The sequence below is a fragment of the Nicotiana tomentosiformis genome, chromosome 2 (assembly GCF_000390325.3).
Source record: "Nicotiana tomentosiformis chromosome 2, ASM39032v3, whole genome shotgun sequence".
In the NCBI taxonomy this organism is placed as follows: Eukaryota; Viridiplantae; Streptophyta; class Magnoliopsida; order Solanales; family Solanaceae; genus Nicotiana; species Nicotiana tomentosiformis.
In genome coordinates, this window is record NC_090813.1 from 190,779,510 (window position 1) to 190,795,604 (window position 16,095).

General features: G+C 38.1%; 1 protein-coding gene and 1 pseudogene across 1 annotated transcript; one reads left to right on the forward strand and one right to left on the reverse strand.

Annotated features, from left to right (window-relative positions):
- Positions 1-309: 309 nt before the first annotated feature.
- Positions 310-11,685, forward strand: LOC104110080 (mediator of RNA polymerase II transcription subunit 33A-like). The gene is made up of 12 exons (XM_009619503.4): positions 310-735; positions 2,605-2,715; positions 3,598-3,945; positions 4,132-4,451; positions 4,525-4,616; positions 5,472-5,808; positions 6,429-6,639; positions 7,182-7,296; positions 7,799-7,960; positions 8,251-8,908; positions 9,379-9,585; positions 10,266-11,685. The coding sequence occupies exons 1-12, from the start codon at positions 461-463 to the stop codon at positions 11,432-11,434; spliced, it is 4,005 nt and encodes a 1,334-aa protein (XP_009617798.1). The 5' UTR covers positions 310-460; the 3' UTR covers positions 11,435-11,685.
- A 151-nt stretch (positions 11,686-11,836) lies between these two features.
- LOC104110079 (probable aspartic proteinase GIP1) lies at positions 11,837-13,725 on the reverse strand (annotated as a pseudogene).
- Between the last annotated feature and the right edge of the window lie 2,370 nt (positions 13,726-16,095).

Consider the following 16,095-nt stretch of genomic DNA (forward strand, 5'->3'; position numbering starts at 1 on the left):
ATAGGAATTGCTTTTTCTTAAAAAAAATGTAGAAACTACTTCTTCTTTTTTTAAATATAGAATAACGTAGAAACTACTTCTTTTAAAAAAAAATATAGAATACCTAATTAACTGTTTTCAAATTCAAAATTTAAAAATAGAAACTAATTTAACCTAAAATAACTAATTTGTCCTAAAGATGCTACATGGCATTTTATATGTGGAACACTTTGGCAAATTTTTAGGTCAGACTTCTTTCCTTTTAAGTAAATATAGATTTAAATCATCATGTATCAACCGTTCTTATATTCTTAGTTTATTAAAATATTAAAATATTAAAAAGAAAAGAAGAATTTATAATCTCGTCAACCCACCATACCACCCATATTCATTACGCCACAGTCCACACTTATTCTGTTTTTCTCCGGCGACAAAACTGCCGGCGTAACTCGCCGGAGAACTCCCATTTTTCGACTAAGCAATGAAAACGGAAACCGTACACTCTATCTTCGATAGAGTAACGGAGCTAACGAAAATAGCTCAGGAGAAAAACACCGATCCTTTGATATGGGCCATGCAACTTTCATCCAGCCTCAACGCCGCCGGTGTATCCATGCCGTCCGTCGCCGTCGGCGAAATTTTAGTGAATCATATATGTTGGTCGAATAACGTTCCTATTGCTTGGAAGTTTCTGGAGAAAGCTTTGACGGTTAGAATTGTACCTCCTTTGTTCGTTCTCGCTCTTCTCTCTACCAGGTCCATTTTTTTTTGCTCCTTCATTTTATTTTATTTTTGCAAATTTTGTGTTTTTGTATTTTTACGAAATGTGTTTAAGACATAATTAAGAAAAAATGAAAGTGTTCTCTGTAATGGTCACACATTTTAATATAGTACAGTCAAATCTCTCTACTATAGCATCTTCCAGTATTTTTCTGGATTTTATAGAGATTGGCTGCTATACACATATAATAAAATTTGACAATTAAATCTTATTTGGTTATTATAGACAAAAATTATCCAAAAAAGTAATTTTTTCCATTTTTTCAATATTATAAAAGAAAGAAAATTATCTGCATAAAAGAAAAAACCTTTAATTACCAGGTCCCTTTTTTGCCCCTTCATTTTTTGAAAATTTAGTGTTTTTTTATTTAACGGAATATGTTGAGGACATAATTTTTTTTTAAAAGCAAAAGATTAGATGGTTGCACAATTTTGATATGGTATTAGAACAATCAAAGGTCTTTTTTTGTCCCTTCATTTTTGTTTAGTGTTTTTTATTTTAAGGAATGTGTTGAATGTTGGAAAAACAGTGGGTTTTGGGGGGGGGGGGGGATGCAATATTATTTATAAGTTGATACATGGATTGGCTTGAATCGAGCTAGGCACTGTGCTAAGATACTATTTCAGCAATGTGAAATGCTTCAGCAAAATTAAATAATAATAAACCAACAAGTTTTCAAAGTATAATATAAAAGAAGGAAGAATTAGGAATATATATATATAGAAAAAATTGAACACGGAAAGAAAAGAAACAATTGTAGAAGAAAACTTTATAATGATTGCTAATGATTAGAAAAAAATTGAACATGGAACGAAAAGAAACAATTGTAGAAGAAAACTTTATAATGATTGCTAATGATTAACAATGATGATAGTCTCAAAGAACAGTTGTTGGATGTGTTTCGAATGGTGTAAGAATGGATGGTTATAATAAGGACCGGTGGCTGTGACACTTGTCCGTAATGGTTCATGTAAGAGCCACTTATCTATCTTCTTCCATGCAAAAGAACATTTGTCAAGAAATGTTTGAAATATTACCACATTAAAGCCATAATTGTAAAAAATAAAAGTGTGCACTTTCTAACTGTTTAAACTTTTATATTAGATGGTCACACGCTTCAATATGGTACCAGAGCTGCAAGAGGTCCTAGATTCGAGTCTCACCAAAGGAAAGGAATTTTCATGTGCTTGGCCCAGGCCCGCACGTGAGAGACATGTTGAATGACATATTTAATAAAATAAAAGACAATTAAGAAAATAAGGAACGTGTTGAATGACGTAATTAAGAAAAGGAAAGACATTATCAAGAAAATTAAGAAAATAAAAGCATGATCCTTGTAACAACTTAAGCTATAAAAGACATAATTAAGAAAATAAAAGTGTGATCTCTCTAACAGCTTAAGCTTTTAGATGTTATAGTCACAAACTTCAACAAATAAGCAGAATGGATACATGGGATTCATATAGCTGATTGAATAAAAGACAGAGAGTCGCATTAGGTTGACGGAGAATTGAAATGGACTTGAATCGAGCGGAATTGGTATAGGGGATTCAAATAAGCTGATTCCAACTAGAGTGATTTCTCTAACATCGTAAGCTTTTAGATGTTATAGTCACAAACTTCAACAAATAAGCAGAATGGATACATGGGATTCATATAGCTGATTGAATAGAAACAGAGAGTTGCATTAGGTTGATGGAAAATTGGAATGGACTTGAATAGAGAGGAATTGATATAGGGGATTCAAATAAGCTGATTCTAACTAGTTCGGGACTGAGCCATAGTTGATTGATTGGTTGAGTCTTTTTTGTTGCGTTGATTTTATAATTTCTTTTCTTTTACAGAGTAATTCCTACACGAAGGAGCTGTCCGATGGCATACAGGCTGTATATGGAACTCCTGAAAAGATATGCTTTTTCATTACCATCTCTAATTAATGGTCCAAATTATCGAAAGTACGCCTCGTTCTCCTATTTTGTGCCATTTTCTTGTATTGTCTCTTTAATTTGATTCCATAAGAATCTTTTTTCTTTCGCTAGGTGCTTTAGACTATATTATCTGTTGGTAGGATCAGTGTTTTGATGCCTGTCATTTTATGTCATTCGCGGTAGTGTAAAATCCTTCTTTGGTACTGAGACTTCATGGTTCATCTCAGTCATATCAAGTGCTGTAATATGTCCCAAAAGTTAAAAGATGTAGTTTGAATTACTTTGGATGAAATGTCTCACTTTCGCTGTGTAATCATTCCCTTGGACACTCATTGAATCTTCAAATTATAACAGCATAATCTATGACGTTTCCTAGAGTATTCACTTTTTTTTTCCTCTGAAATGTTATTGACTTATTTGGCATAACTCTTTGTTGAATAGTCTCTTTTTTTCAACAGAGGTTCTTTTGTTCATTTTCTGGTTTTCTATATATTTTATTTTAGGTCCTCTAATTTATGCCTCAATCTGTTGTGAGAATGATATCTTAAGTGAAATTTCTTTGACATAATCTTCCATTGTATGCTCTGGTGAATGTTTGTCCTCCTATATTTCCTGGGAGGTAAACAGATGTCATGTGGCTGAAAACCTATCATGCTCGAACTCTCCGAAAATGTGGCCGGGTGTGTGTTGGATCCTCCAAAAGTAGTATATTTTTGGAGCCATTACTTTTGGAGGATCCGACACAGGTGCGGCAACATTTTGGAGAGTCCGTGCAACATAGCTGAAAACTAATAATATTCATGATTGATTCTAATTTTCCAAATTAACATTGACGTTGTTTTGAACTAGTATAATTTTTGTGGATGAATTTCAATAAAAGAGTTAACTTATCTGGTACTGCTATTGCAGGATTATGGAGTCGATAAATGATACTCTTCATCTTTCCCAGATATTTGAACTTCAGGGATCTGAAAGTGGAAAGCATGTGGTTGGATATGTTTTCATGGTTGTATGGCAGTTACTTGATGCCTCGCTTGACGATGAAGGATTGCTGGAGCTGACTGCTGAAAAGAAGTCTAGGTGGCCAGTTGCAACTCAAGAAATGGAAGTCAGCAATCGTGATGGCTTTGCTGGGAAAAGAGTTGAACATCGTGAAGGATTATGCAGAATGAACACTGTATTGGCTATTGAAATAATTGGTGAACTTTTTGGGGACAAATTGACATCCATGATTCTTTACTTGGCACGTAAGAACATGTAAGATCATAGAGCTTCCTTCATTAAGTGTTTGCGCTGTATCAAATAGCAACATGTTTCTTACTAATGCTTTTTTCTCAGCGTTCCATTGAGCCATGAAATGAGAAGTAGTGCTTAAAAATATGCATACTATGCTAGACTAAGAGATATTGGTGGTTGCTAAATATGCATTTGTTCTTTCTTTAGGCCCACACATTGGGATTCTTTCATGCAGCACTTACAACTTCTAGTGTCAAATTCGGCAGCTCTAAGAAATTCCAAGAATATCTCTCCAGAGGCTTTGGTGCTATTGATATCCAAAAACCTTGGAGTGCTCTCCAGGGAATGCAAAACAAGCTCACGGCAATTTTTTCATGCTGTTATGGCTTCTGGATCACTTGCATTTTCTGCTAGTCGGCGTGACGCTGCTAGTACATCAGTTCTCTGGCTACCAATTGATCTCTTTCTAGAAGATACCATGGATGGATTTCAAGTGGCAGCTACAAGTTCCGCTGACACTCTAACTGGTCGACACTGTAGTATCGTCTAAGTTATTTAGTATACCCTGTTCTGACCTGCTAAACTGGAGTTATTTTGCAGGTCTGGTGAAGGCTCTGCAGGCAACTAACTGTATAACATGGCAGGACACATTTTTTGGATTATGGGTTTCAGCCCTAAGGCTTGTTAATAGAGTAAGAGTCAACGAAGATATCCTTTCTTTCATCGGCTTTATCAAAGTTGCTAGATGATAGAAAAACTATGCTTCCTAGCAATCCACCATTTTCCGTCTTCAGCTCTAGGTCTTCTTTTTTAACATAATTTTGCTGAGAAGTGCTTCCAAGTTTCAAAATTCCAGAAACCAGCCTAATTTATTTGTTAAGGGCTAAATATGGGGTTTCTTCTCGGCCAAGAATTTACATTCCTTTGTATAGAAGGTTAAATGAAACAAATACCAGTATATGCATAAGCAGTTATACTGGTACTATGCTAGACTAATAGATATTAGTGGTAGCTAAATATGCATTTGTTCTTTCTTTAGGCCCACACATTGGGATTCTTTCATGCAGCACTTACAACTTCCTAGTGTCAAACTCGTCAGCTCTAAGAAACTCTTAGAATATCTCTCTGGAGGCTTTGGTGCTATTGATATCCAAAAACCGTGAAGTTCTCCCTAGGGAATGCAAAACAAGCTCACGGCAATTTCTTCATGCTGTTATGGCTTCTGGATCACTTGCATTTTCTGCTAGTCGGCATGATGATAGAAAACCTATGCTTCCTAGCCATTTACCATTTTCCATCTTCAGCTCTAGGTCTTATTTTCTAACACAATTTTGCTGAGAAGTGCTTCCAAGTTTCAAAGTTCTAGAAACCAACCTAATTTATTTGTTAAGGGCTAAATATGGGGTTTCCTTCTCAGCCAAGAATTTACATTCCTTTGTATAGAAGGTTAAATGAAACAGCTTATCAGAATTGAAACTGCAGTTTTTTAATAGCTTCAGTTTGATATTGAAAATGTACTACTAAATAACTGCTTTTGGTCAATTTAGGAAAGGGATTCAAGCGAGGGACCAGTACCTCGTCTTGATACCTGCTTATGCTTATTGTTGTCTATTACACCGCTAGCAATTACCAACATCATTGAAGAAGAGGAAAATGATAGCACCTCTAGTGATCAAAGAAAAGAGTCCACGGAAAAACGTTGTCAGGCCTTGGTTTCTAGCTTACAGCAACTGCATGATTATGAAGGCTTGTTGACCCCACCACTGCCGGCAATTCCATTGGCAAACCAAGCTGCTGTTAAAGCAATGATGTTCCTTTCAGGGCTAAGTATGGGAAGTGAGTACTTTGATGGGATGAAATTGAGTGACATGCCTGTCAATTGTGGTGAGTTCAGTAGATTTCAAGAGAGGTCTGTGTTTTGTCAGCCTTGTATCAGTTGCTGCCTGGATTCTGTCTTGCATTCTTTTCAATTTGACTAAGTTTTAGAATTTGCTTCCTCTTTATTCTCACAACCCCATCCATGTATTTGTTTCTCTTTGTAAATTCTTTACTTTTTTATTTTTTTTGGGCAGATTGTTTTCAGACTGTATGGTCGAAAAATCTAATTAATCAATAGTGCATCTCTTATTTACTCTTATATGCATAAGTAGTTATACTGGTAGTGTATGCTAATCATCAACAACAACAACAACAACTACGCCTCAATCCCAAACAAAGTTGGGGTCGGTGATATGAATCCTCACTTCTTTCTTTAAGCTCGACTCATATCGTCATCATGCCAAAATAAAATAAGAGTAATAGGGAAAATAAGTTTTATATATATATTATTTATATAAATTATTAGTATATAATAATAATAATAATAATAATAATAATAATAATAATAATAATAATAATAATAATAATAATAATAATAATAATAATAATAAAATTAAAAGTTCTCTAACAAATTTAAAGCCTATTCCTAACTAGTAAGTATGCTAATCATCTGTAACTATTTGTAGCTGGGAACTTGTGGCACCTTATTGTTGAGGCTTGCATTGCTAGAAACATTTTGGATACATCTGCTTATTTATGGCCTGGATACGTAAAAGGTCAATGCAATCAAGTGCCTCGTAGCATTTCAGGCCCATTGCTTGGCTGGTCATCACTGATGAAGGGATCTCTCCTATCTCCTCCAATGGTCAGTGCATTGGTTTCAACACCCGCCTCAAGGTATGACAGATGTTGACAATTAGAAAGCTTTTCTTTATTTCTAGTCTGTTCACTTCACGCCATCATCAGCAAAGGTTATTTGGTCAAGCAGTAGTGGTGTCCCAGTGCCACTGCTTAATGTGGCTGCTTTTAAGTTCATATTAGGTGTTTTTATCCATATAGAGAATTAAACGATATAGAAATTTGTACATAGCTTGATATAACGGGCATATTCTTTTAAAGAAAGCCTCAGTAGATTTAAGCAGTAGTTTTACCCATGCCACTGGTTAATATGGTTGCTTTTAAGGTCATATTTGGAGTTCAGAGTTATAGATGTATAAGAAAAGGGCTATCACTTCAAAATAATGGGCATATCATTTTCTGCTCAAGAAACATCTGCAAATTGTAAGTATTCACATCTGGTGCTCTCTGGTAGAAAGAAAAGCTGATCTTCGGTTGAAAATTCCTTTCTTTCCTGAGGCCAGACATATCAGATGCTCTTTCTTGATATTTATCCAGTGGTATGAAAACTGAATTTAATAAGCTCATGGATTTGATGGAAGCTTAGCAGAAATAGAGAAAATATATGAGATTGCTGTTGATGGTTCCGATGAAGAAAAGATTTCTGCTGCTACTATTCTCTGTGGGGCCTCTCTTGCTCGCGGTTGGAATATACAGGTAACACATGCCATCTCTCTGGGATTAAAACCAGTATTTTGTGCTATAGTAGCAGCAAAACCTCTTTGAGAGCCTTCATTACCTTAGGTCAAATCTCCTCTCAAACATTGTGAGTATTGCACAGAGGAAAAAACAACCTTAACTGAATGAACAAAAAAGAGAAGAAAAAAACATAAATAAGTGAGCAATGTTATTAGTAAACAAGGTTGAGAAGCATTACCGTTTGTGTTTAGATCAGCAACCCCCAGAAAGGGTTAAAAATAAAGAAAGGTGGTAACAAAGAAGGAGCGGAAGAACACTCACCTAGCCACCATCACTAATCCCTTATATCTATAGTATATTTGATTTTACCTTGAAGTGAAAATATATTCAGATACGAGGTACCCTGTTAAAAATCTGGTATTCTAAAGTCATTCTCAAGGTCAAAACTGGGTGTCTTGTATATTTCATTTCTATGTCTTGCACACTCATTCACACTGTATTTTCATCTACATGCTTGCAGGAACATACCGTTCTATTCATCACTAGGTTGCTTTCACCTTGTATTCCTTCTGATTATTGTGGAAATGAAAGCCATTTGATAAGCTATGCTCCAGTTCTGAATGTCCTTCTCATTGGTATATCATCTATCGATTGTATCCAGATCTTTTCTTTGCATGGATTGGTAGGTTAAACTTCCGCTGCACTTTTCTTGTTTTGAATTATGTTTGATGTCATTTATATGTTAATGTCGGTGAAAATCACATAGACTTGAATCAGATGCTAGCATACAGCTGCAGTGTTGCACTACTTTTATAGAGACAGGTTACCTGAACAACAATTTATAAAACTAAAGTTCTGTTGAAAATAGGTTTTGAGAAAAGTATACTGAGTAGAGCTGGGCTTAAGATAAAGATGGAGAAACCAAACTTCTTGTTTCCTGTGTTACTGACGGTGTACTTAAAATTTCTCCAGGTTCCACAGCTTGCTGGTGCATTGATGCCAATTTGTGAAGTCTTCGGTTCTTGTGCTCCCAATGTATCATGGACTCTAATGTCGGAAAAGATTAATTCACATGCTGTTTTCTCGAATGCGTTCACACTTCTGCTGAAGTTGTGGAGGTTTGATCAGCCACCTCTTGAGCATGTCACCAGAGATGTTCCTGTGGGATCCCATCTAACTCCTGAATACCTATTGCTGGTTCGTAACTCCCAGTTGGCATGCTCTGAAGATTTGCTTAAAGGTCAAAGCAAAAGCAAGCAATTGTCTAGAACTCCACGTCGATTACCTGAAGAACCCATATTTATGGATTCTTTTCCGAAACTAAAATGTTGGTACCGGCAAAATCAAGCATGTATTGCTTCACCTCTCTCAGGTCTCGTCCCTGGAACTCCGGTTCATCAGATTGTCGAAGCACTGCTGAACTTCATGTTCAGAAAAATAAATAGTGCTGGTCAGTCCCTTGCACCAACGACTTCAGGTGGTAGTAACTCATCTGGGTCTGGCAACGAAGATATATCTCCTCATCTTAAGTTGCCCGCATGGGATATTTTGGAAGCTGTTCCATTTGTGCTTGATGCTGCTCTGACAGCCGGTGCTCACGGACAATTGTCACCACGTGAACTAGCCACAGGTTAGACTATTTGATAAAGATTAATAAAATTAGAGTGCAATTGTCATTTGAATATAATGTCTACACTAAGGCTTCGAGAGCAATCCTAAGCCAGTTGTCAGTTGAGAGAGAGAGAGAGATGAAACACTTAAGCCAGTTGTCAGAGCTATGAGTCATATCACACAACAACTCCTCCCCCCCCCTCCAAAAAAAAAAAAACAAAAAAAGAGTGAAGTCGTTAACCTCCTTTTAATGAGAAGAAGAGGAGTTTTCATGTAAGATATATTGTGTCTCCTTCCTACACGCGGCCACTGCTTGATAGACCCTTTATATTCACTATGCACACACACACGCAACACAGAGAAAAAAGATAGAAAGAAGAGGAAAATTCGCATGGGAAACTTGAACTTATCACGTAGATGATGCTGTCAAGTCTAAGTTAATGAGTTCTATGTCTTAGTATATTGAACGCTGCATTTTCTCCATCTCAGGTCTTAAGGATCTAGCTGACTTTCTTCCTGCGTCTTTGGCAACAATTGCAAGTTACTTTTCAGCTGAAGTGACACGGGGTCTTTGGAAGCCTGCTTTTATGAATGGAACTGATTGGCCAAGTCCGGCTGCAAATTTAGCAACAGTGGAACAACAGATTAAGAAAATCCTAGCTGCTACTGGTGTAGATGTACCAAGTCTCTCTGTAGGTGTGTACTCGTTTGATTTCATCTGACATCTGTTTCTTATAAGATGAGAGGAACTGTGGCGTTAGAAACGTACTTCCCCTCTTCTCTTTCTTCTAACCTATGGGTCAGGTTACCGTTGTGACAAGTTAATCGCCCCGTGTGAATTTCTCGATGGAATGGTGAGGAATCATACAGTGGCAGATTGAACGCGAACCTACCCCCACCCCCTTCTTTTTCCATTCCTTTTGTCGTGACGTTAAAGTACGGTTTTGGGGGATTAGATCCCTAATCTCCTTTGTTGAAATATCGAATTATATTTTCTGACTAAATACATTCTCAAAAAATAAAAATAAATTTAATATCATTCTCAAAATTTTCTGACTAAATAGCTAACTTTGCTATGTGGCAGACCTAGACTACCGTATCTATCTAATCAGGGGCGGAGCTACCGTATGAGTTACGGGTTCGGATGAACCTAACAGCTTTTGTTTAGACCCTGTATTTGTATCAAAAACCCATTAAATATGTATAACTATTTAATTGTGAGCTATGGGTTCGATGGCTAGTTCAGAACCCATATACTTTATATCCTGGCTCCGCCTCTGTATCTAATACATATGTGCTTAGGAGGAATTAGGTGCAGGGAATTTAACTACTCATTCATTTGTTTCCTTTGTTTAGCTAATGCTATGTGTTTGTAGGTGGAAATTCTCCAGCTATTCTTCCTTTGCCCCTGGCAGTCCTTGCGAGCCTCACCATTACATATAAGCTTGATAGAGGTACTGACCGCTTTCTGAACTTGGTGGGCACAGCATTGAGTAACCTGGCTACAAGTTGTCCTTGGCCATGTATGCCTGTTATAGCTGCCCTATGGGCGCAAAAGGTTAGACGCTGGAGTGACTTTCTTGTTTTCTCTGCATCCCGGACTGTGTTCCACCACAGCAGTGATGCCGTAGTTCAACTGCTTCGGGTCTGCTTTACAGCTACACTAGGTCTAGGTACATCTTCTATAGAAAGCAATGGTGGTGTCGGTTCACTTCTTGGTCATGGGTTTGGCTCGCACTTTTCTGGTGGTATTTCTCCCGTTGCCCCTGGTATACTCTACTTGCGTGTTCATAGAGCTGTCAGAAATGTCATGTTTATGGCAGAAGAGGTCGTCACCCTTCTGATGCATTTTGTCAGAATTATTGCGGATGGTGGATTCGCAGCTGAGGAATTGGAGAAACTCAAGAAAACCAGAAATCCGATGAGTTCTCTCTCTTGTAATAACATGGAAAGTGGATTCCCTGCATTTTGTCAGGTCTCTCTTGCTGCAGCAATGACCCGTGTCAAGCTTGCAGCTTCATTGGGTGCTTCACTAGTTTGGATTACAGGTGGTTTAAGTTTGGTCCAGTCTTTGCTAAAAGAAACATTGCCATCTTGGTTTATATCAGCACATAGATCAGAGCCCAACGGTGGGGTCTCAGAAGGAATGGTCGCAAGGCTAAGGGGTTATGCCCTTGCTTACTTTGCACTTCTGTCCGGAACATTTGCTTGGGGTGTGGATTCATTGTCACCCGCATCCAAATGGCGGCCAAGTATTCTTGGAGCACATTTGGAGTTTCTTGCGAGTGCACTAGATGGGAAAATATCACTTGGTTGTAACAAGGCTACATGGAGAGCATATGTTTCAGGATTCATAGGCTTAATGGTCGGATGCACACCAAGCTGGCTTTTGGAGGTGGATGTTGAGGTTTTAAAGAGGCTAAGCAAAGGATTGAAACGACTGAACGAGGAAGTGTTAGCTTTGGCCCTTTTGGAAGCTAGTGGTGTCGGTGCCATGGGCACTGCTGCTGAAATGATTATAGAAGGGGGTTTGAACTTTTGCTAGATGAGCACTCGAGGACTTTTGTTGTAACATAGCCGCTTAGATTGTCAAGAGGATCTACAACTTTCTACAATTTTTGGTCTGAGTATATGGTGAGTACAGATATAGAAGTTTTGGAATCCCGCAGGTACCCCCTTGCATTTTTGACTTGTTTTACTATCATGCACTGGAGTCAGTTAGCAAGCCTTCTTTGGGCCGGTTGAGCTTGATTATGATGCTCTCACTTTTATTTACTAATTTCTCTTTCTTTTTGAGTTCTTAAGATAGCTATAGTATATATGCAATTGCACAACCACTCCCAAGCTTGATCAAAGAAGAAGATTTGTAGTAGGTGGTCGATCAGCGTGAAAATCCTCTTGGATACAGAGAATTCCTGTAGTTGACTTAAAGTAGTTTGGAATTGAAGGCTAGTTGATATTGTACAGATAGAGAAATAGCTCGCGAGGTAGGGTTAAAACACACCAAAAGGGCTAGATCAATCAAACGGGGTAGTACGAGCTCTTTGCCTCACGCATCTAACCAGCTCGCAGGAGAAAGATACAATGCGAAAGAGAGACAGACATGCATTCCAAGTTAACATATAGAATGCATGCTCACACAACCTAGTTGGTGAACAAATGACTTTCTTAATAATTTGACCATTATTCTGATTGGCCATAATTTTAGATGTAAAGTTTTAGCAAACATTTGTGATTTCCAATTTAAACAATCATTGAAAAAACCAAACTGGGAAAATGTACACAGACATCATAACTAGTTCCTGCTAGCGAAATCAAAATTTGCACAATTGGTGCTCTTGAACAAGAGTGAAGAACTAAGCCCAAGTCTCTTTTGGGCCAAATCAAACTGTAGCAGATTATCCTCTATTTGATGCCCGCCAATAACAATGGAAGTCCTGGGCTCAGGCCCACCATCCACAAAGCTCAAACACCAAACATCCACATTTTGGGCCTTAACCCGAACCATCGAATTAGACCCCAAAATCCTCCAAAACACATCTGGTTTCTGCAGAACCAAATCAACAGTGGGCACTGCCGGTCCAACGCGCGTGAATGCAATCGCCTTCGCCTTCGCCGGAAAACACACCTCGAATGGCTTCACCGGAGTTGTCACCGTCAAATTCATCGCCTCCGCTTCCGCCACAAACCTCTCCGTTACCGCCTTGAACATTGCCGTTTGTAATCTTCGTCCCGCCATATCCAGTCTCCATGTCGATTTTCAGTAGCGTCTGGTTCAACGACACGGATTTGCCGTTGATTTTGATCGAACTCACTCCGATGAAGTACTCGTCGGAAGGGCGTGTGTAAAATATCACCGTTCCAACGACTGGATTTAGAAGCAGCGGAGTGTAAATTAATGATTTTGAAACATCAATTCCTGGCAGGAAGTTGTAAGGTCCGAGGGAGTTGAAAAATGCAACGCCGTTACCGGCAGCAGCGGAACTCGGCAAGCACACGGCGAACACCGCCGAAGAAGAGCCAGCTCTGCTAAGCTGAAATGGAAGTGAATAGTTGAATCTTCCCAATGCGGCTACGCCGGTGGCTCCGTTAGGGAGTCCCCGGAGTATTTTTGTATCAGAGCATGCAAAGATAAAGTCTTTGATGACCTTGAGTCGACTCGGATTCCGGCCGTCCGCGCTAGATAACGCGAGTCTGCGTCAAATTAATAAATGAAATAAACATCTATCATAGTTATCTAATAAATAAGTATGTAATTATTTTTAGTAAATACTTATTAAAGTTATCATTACAGTAAATACTATAAATATAGAAATTTCTCTATCTTTTCGTAACAAAAAAAATGCAGAACAGATTGAGACAAATGAAGTATATTGTTTTCCTTAAATTTGTAACTGTTGAAGTTAAATTACTTACGAGTCAAGTAGTATGTTCCCTATAAAAACATTTCGTGTGACTGAGTTTTCGCAAAAATAGTCACACGAGTCGTTGAAACAACCCGGGGCGGGTTTCTTGAAGCACTTGCCATAGAGAGATTCACAAAGCGAGGTGTTATAGAGAAGGTGTTGATAGGAGGAAGATTTGTAGCGACGACTACAATCAACCCAACTAATTGAACCACCAAGATCAAGATGTAAATTTGTGACTTGCAATGGAGTTTTGAGATAAACTGAGAGAGAATATAGATTTGTGGAGTTGTCTTTGGTTATGGGGGCTAAAAATACATCTACTGAAGACACTAGTAAAGAAGAATGCAAAACAGAAAGGAGAAATATGAAGAATATAGATTTCCGCATAGCTATTTGCTTTTAGAGTTCTGCCAATTTGGCTAGTTTACTGCTATAAGTGGAATGCTTACTATATATAGAATGAGCAGGTACGAGTTTAAACGAACGTACAAGTTTTTGCTCACTCTTTGTATTTATTAGGGTCGAGAGAAATTGGGGGTGACGTAGAAAGTCTACACTGATTCAAGAATCAGTGGTTGAATCCACAGTTCGAACATGTGGCTTATAGGTCATATAAAAATAATTACCGTTGCCCCAAGGCTTCCATCAAAAAATTTATTAAATATCTATAAATATTTGACTGTAAAAATAATAATTATTGTATATTAAGTTAGAACATAAACTTTAAATTCTGGATTTACTTGAGCGTATTATAAATATCATTGCACTAACAATTTTTGGTTACAATAGATTCGGAAATGTGTATGTATATTTTAAGAAAAATTTAAAAATACAATAAATTTAAATCGATAGTAGCTAGTGATGTATTCACATGTAGATCTAGTGGAAAAGACACTTTTCTATAATGGTCACGCCTGACACTGGTCAGTGGTCACAATGCTCCGTTCAAAAAAATTCACACATATATAATATTTTCTTTATATATGAATTTGTAGATACAAAATAGACCGATAAGTGTGAAAATAATACAAAGTAAACATTAATTTTGAAAGATTTTGTTTTATAGTTCATTGCAAATGGGTAAAATTCAAAAATAGCCAGATTTACAAGTGGTAATTGAAAAATAGCCACAGTTTCAAAAATAATCGAAATTTAGCTATTTTTTATGTAAAGATAAATCTGAACGAAAACACTGTTCTGATACCCCGTGCTCAAGAAAAAACTTACTAATTTTCTTAAAGCTAACGTAGACTGTTTCGCTTGGTCCCATCTTGACATGACAGGGATACCATCGGAGGTAACAACTCATAAACATAGATTGGACCTGAAGTTCCATCCGGTCAAGCAGAAGAGGAGGCCATGTCCGAGGTCAAACGCGCATTCATAAAGGACGAGGTATCCAAACGTCTTAAAATAGGATCCATCCGGGAAGTTAAATACCTGGATTGGTTAGCTAACGTAGTGGTAGTGCCTAAAAAGGGAATAAGCTAAGAATGTGTGTAAATTACAAAGACCTGAACAAAGCATGCCCCAAGGATTCTTTCCCTTTGCCTAACATCGATCGAATGATCGACGCGACGGCCGGACATGAGATATTCATTTTTCTCGATGCTTATTCCGAGTACAACCAAATTCGGATGGACCCGGACGACCAAGGAAAGACTTCTTTCATCACTAAATTCGGCACCTACTGTTATAATGTAATGTCATTTGGGTTAAAGAACGTCGGTGCCACCTATCAACGCTTAGTAAACTGGATGTTTGAAGAACAAATAGGGAAATCAATGGAAGTTTATATTGACGATATGTTGGTCAAGTCCCTGCAAGCATATGACCATTTGAAACATTTGCAGGAGACCTTCGACATACTGAAAAAATACAATATAAAGCTAAACCCGGAGAAGTGCGCATTCGGGATTGGATCGGAAAAATTCCTCGGGTTCATGGTATCCAATTGAGGCATCGAGATCAACCCCTACAAAATAAAGGCCATAGAGGATATCATTATGGTAGACAATGTCAAGGCTGTTCAAAGACTGACTGGGCGTATAGTCGCCTTGGGCTAGTTCATCTTGAGGTCCTTGGACAAGAGCCATCGATTCTTCTCGCTATTAAAAAAGAAGAATAACTTTTCCTGGACCCCGAATGCTAGAAAGCTTTGGAGGAACTCAAACGGTACCTATCGACCCCCCTGTTGTACACTCCGAAGGCAGACAAATAATTATATATCTACTTGGCAGTTTTTGAGGTGGCGGTAAGTGGTGTCTTAGTCCGGGATGAAGAAGGTACGTAGTTTCCTATCTATTATGTCAGTAGAACTCTAGGCGACGCCAAATCAAGGTATACTCATCTAGAAAAGTTAGCACTCGCTTTGCTAAGCGCTTCCAGGAAGCTAAAACCATATTTTCAATGTTACCCCATATGTGTCGTGACCTCTTACCTGCAATTTGTCCAAGTACCTTTGCATCCGGTCTTCTTTTACCTCAAACGTTCTGTTAATTCACCACGAGGAGGGAGTCGCATTTAGCTTTGATTATTTCGGTCCCAAGGCTTTTAGTATATTCTAGACATGCAATCATGACCTCATACTCGACCTCATTATTAGTCAATATCACAGTTCTAATAGATTGCCTAATTACATTTTCCGTAGGTGGTTTTAATACGATACCGAGCCCGGGCCCCTTTGCGTTGGAGGCACCGTCCGTGAAAAGGGTCCAGATTCCTGAAGTGGTCCCTGAGGTCAATAGTAATTCCCTTTCGACTTCGGGTATTAAGGTCGGCGTAAAGTCGTCCATGA

Coding starts and splice junctions, on each gene's coding strand:
- LOC104110080 (XM_009619503.4), top strand. CDS start 461: ATGAAAACGGAAACCGTACACTCTATCTTCGATAGAGTAACGGAGCTA. Junction 4,452..4,524: donor TTCCGCTGACACTCTAACTG/GTCGACACTGTA, acceptor GTTATTTTGCAG/GTCTGGTGAAGGCTCTGCAG. Junction 5,809..6,428: donor TGACATGCCTGTCAATTGTG/GTGAGTTCAGTA, acceptor AACTATTTGTAG/CTGGGAACTTGTGGCACCTT.